General features: G+C 35.8%; 1 protein-coding gene across 1 annotated transcript; it reads left to right on the plus strand.

Moving 5' to 3' along the window:
- Nucleotides 1–1,343: 1,343 nt before the first annotated feature.
- LOC145039474 (uncharacterized) lies at nucleotides 1,344–2,621 on the plus strand. The gene is made up of 2 exons (XM_078987528.1): nucleotides 1,344–1,608; nucleotides 1,669–2,621. Exons 1-2 carry the CDS (start codon nucleotides 1,344–1,346, stop codon nucleotides 2,619–2,621), a joined length of 1,218 nt encoding a protein of 405 aa, XP_078843654.1.
- Nucleotides 2,622–3,440: the final 819 nt, after the last annotated feature.

A 3,440-nucleotide genomic window follows, 5' to 3' on the forward strand; every position in this document is an offset into this window, starting at 1 on the left:
TTGTTATTAAATTGAACCAGATAATCGACTTTAGTAAAACAAGATGAACAGAATAATATTTAAATTTGTTTATATTGTTTGAAATTATGTTAGCCCCGTGTAAAATATTTGCAAAATTGTTATTGTATAACAAGTTTTTCAACTGTACAACAATTTTTTTTTTTTACATCTAGTATCAAATAAGTAATTAAAAAACGTAGATATGAAATTTATATATATATATATATATATATATATATATATATATATATATATATATATATATATATATATATATATATATATTTAAAAAAAAAACTAAAAGTAACAATTCTAATCAATGACCAAAAATGTAATTCACTCTAACAGATTTGTTTTATGAGAAGTAACAAAGAAGAGACACCTTGTAGAAGAAGTTCGATGCCACTAAATCAAAACCAGCACCAATTTTGACCTTTTTGTAATTGTTTTACGAATATTCCATTGCAACTTGAACCATAAAATACTAAAAAAAGCGTTGGAAATCATAAACACAAAAAGGAAATCAAAATAACTAATTATTGGGTATCGAATTAAAAGGTTTTTCTTAGTTGGAGGGATGTATGTTGGCGTTGGCGCAACCCTCAAAGCATTTATATAATTTATATAAATGAATAAATAAATTTAAAGGAATTAAGTAGAAGAATAACAATATTTTTAAAAAGATATCATATGCTTTTGAAACGATCACTAGAAAAACGCTTGAAATTAGATGTCATTCTTGGTCAGATGTTAAAGTACGACGGCAATTTGAAATATATAATTTGAATAAATTTAGGACAATTTACATAAAACTAATCATATTTTATTTGATTGGTCAGTAACTTAGTATATTTTATTTCGATAAATGTAAATGAAACATATTTTTTTAAAGAAATTATGACCGTAACTATTAGGTTATACGGTGTGGACTTGGAAGGGAGTTCGACATGTCGATGTGGACTTGGAGCACACCACGCCTCGTGGTAGCATAACTTGGCAGCCCTTTTCCAAGTCTCTCTTCTTTGTCACTTCTTTTCCCCTATTTCTTCTCCCAACTCAACAAGCCACACTTTTTCTTCTTCAAAATTTTCTCTTCCTTGTTGGAGCTGAGGTGGAGCTTGGTGGCCTCAACACCACTCCCCTCAGAAAAAATGGTTACCCTATGATGAGTATAAGAAGGCCAATGAAGAAAAGTATGAGCAAAAAAGAAGAGGTTTCTACCAAAAAGAGGAACCATCGGTTGAAAAGAAATCTGATTTTGAGACTATGCTCATCCGATTTGCAGCAACATCTGAAAAAAGGCACGAGGGAACTGAAGCAACAATTAAAGAACAAAATTAATGATGAACGAACAGCAAGAGATGATGAAAAACCAACAAGCACTGTTTAGAAATCAACGAGCTTCTATCCTCAACATAGAACAACAACTCGGGCAACTAGCTAAGCAATTCAATGAAAGACCCATGGGAGGACTTCTGGGGAACACCGAACAAAACCCAAGAGGAGCTCATATCCAAGCCATTACAACGAGAAGTGGGAAAATTATTACTCATTTAAAGCCTATAGACAGAAACAACATGGAAGTGGAAAAGAAAGATCAAGAAGAAAGTTAAAAACAAGGATCTGAACAATCACCACGACATGGTACAAATGTCACGTCGTGGCCAGAAGTAGAAAAGAAAAATGATGAACCCGTGAAGTCTTATCAGCCACCATTGCCATTCCCAAGTAGAGCAATTCAAGAGAAGCATGCTGAAGAATATGGGAAGTTCTTAGACCATACAAAGTCTCTTGAAATAAACATTCCCTTCCTTGAGGCTCTAATTGAAATGCCAAAGTTTTCCAAGTTTCTCAAAGGCCTATTGACAAACCGCAAGAAAATGGAAGGATTATCAAAAGTAGTACTAAATGAAACTTGCTCTACTGCAATGCTAAACATGCTACCGAAGAAGATGGGGGATCCAGGAAGCATAACTTTACCATGCCAATTCGGGAATCTAGCAACCAGTCATGCTCTAGCCGACTCAAGAGCAAGCATCAACTTGATGCCATACTCATTCTTTAAAAAGCTTGATCTTCCCGAACCAAGACCGGTCTGCATGGTTATCCATCTAGCCAATAAAACTATAACCTTTCCAAAGGGTATATGTGAAGATTTGTTCGTCAAAGTGGACAAATTTGTCTTTCCCGCAGACTTTATTGTGTTAGATATGGAGGAAGATGAACAAGTCCCTATATTCCTTGGAAGACCCTTCTTGAGCACCACCCGAGCCTTAGTTGATATTAGAGAATCCAAACTCACTCTCCGAGTAGGAGAAGAAACGGTCACCTTTAGGGTAAATCGGGCAATTAAACATTCAAGAACAAGTGATGATACAACCTTTTCTGTTAATGTGCTTGATGAATTATTTGAAAAGGAGCTAGGAGGATGGAAGGAAAAGGAAACCGAGGGGTTTATGGTGCTTGAAGAAGGTAATTTTGATGTCGAACAAGATCAGCAAGAATTAGAGAAGTTATTGGAAGAAAGTGAATATAATGAAGCAATAAAAGAGGCAGAAGAGGCAGCACGACGTGGTGATGAGAACACGTCGTGGCAATTTTTTTTCATAAACAAGAATTAAAAGTTGCAACACCACGATGTGGCAGGATGCCCACGTCGTGGTAACTGACGAAAGGTAGAAAATCGAGCTGAAAGCCCTCCCTGAACACCTGGAGTATGCATTCTTGGAAGAAGGACAACAAAAACCAGTAATCATAGCTTCCGATCTTGAAATTCATGGAAAAGGTAAAGGTACTAAAGAAAAGACAAGGTGCTATAGCATGGAAGATTACTGACATCAAGGGGATTAGTCCAGCCTACTGTTCTCATAAGATCAACTTAGAAGAAGGAGCAAGGCCCATAGTACAACGCCAAAGAAGACTTAACCCAAATATGCAAGACGTAGTTAAAAAGGAAGTTGTTAAACTTTTAGATGTTGGTATCATTTATTCAATCTCCGATAGCCCACGGGTGAGTCCGGTACACATTGTAACTAAGAAAGGAGGAATGATGGTAGTCACCAATGAAGACAATGAGTTAATCCCAACAAGAACAATAACCGGGTGACGCGATTGTATCGACTATCGAAAACCTAATGATGCTACATGCAAGGATCATTTTCCAATACCATTTATTGTTGGGTCTAAAATATTTGTTTATACTTTTCTTTTTTAGGAAAATATATTTTTTCAGTCTAGTTTACGGCTGTATGGGTGTTTACGGCCGTGAACGTGTTTACGGCCATGAATGTGTTTATGGTTGTAGACGTGTTTACGGTTGTAAACGTGTCTGCAACCACTGTTCTCTATAAATAGTGTCAGTAGATGTTAGAGTAAGAGAGAGACTATACTGTTAGATAGAGAGAGAGAGAGAGAGGAGCTTAAGTGTGTGTAAGTGTGTG

This window comes from Lactuca saligna, chromosome 4 (assembly GCF_052625555.1).
Source record: "Lactuca saligna cultivar CGN05327 chromosome 4, ASM5262555v1, whole genome shotgun sequence".
In the NCBI taxonomy this organism is placed as follows: domain Eukaryota; kingdom Viridiplantae; phylum Streptophyta; class Magnoliopsida; order Asterales; family Asteraceae; genus Lactuca; species Lactuca saligna.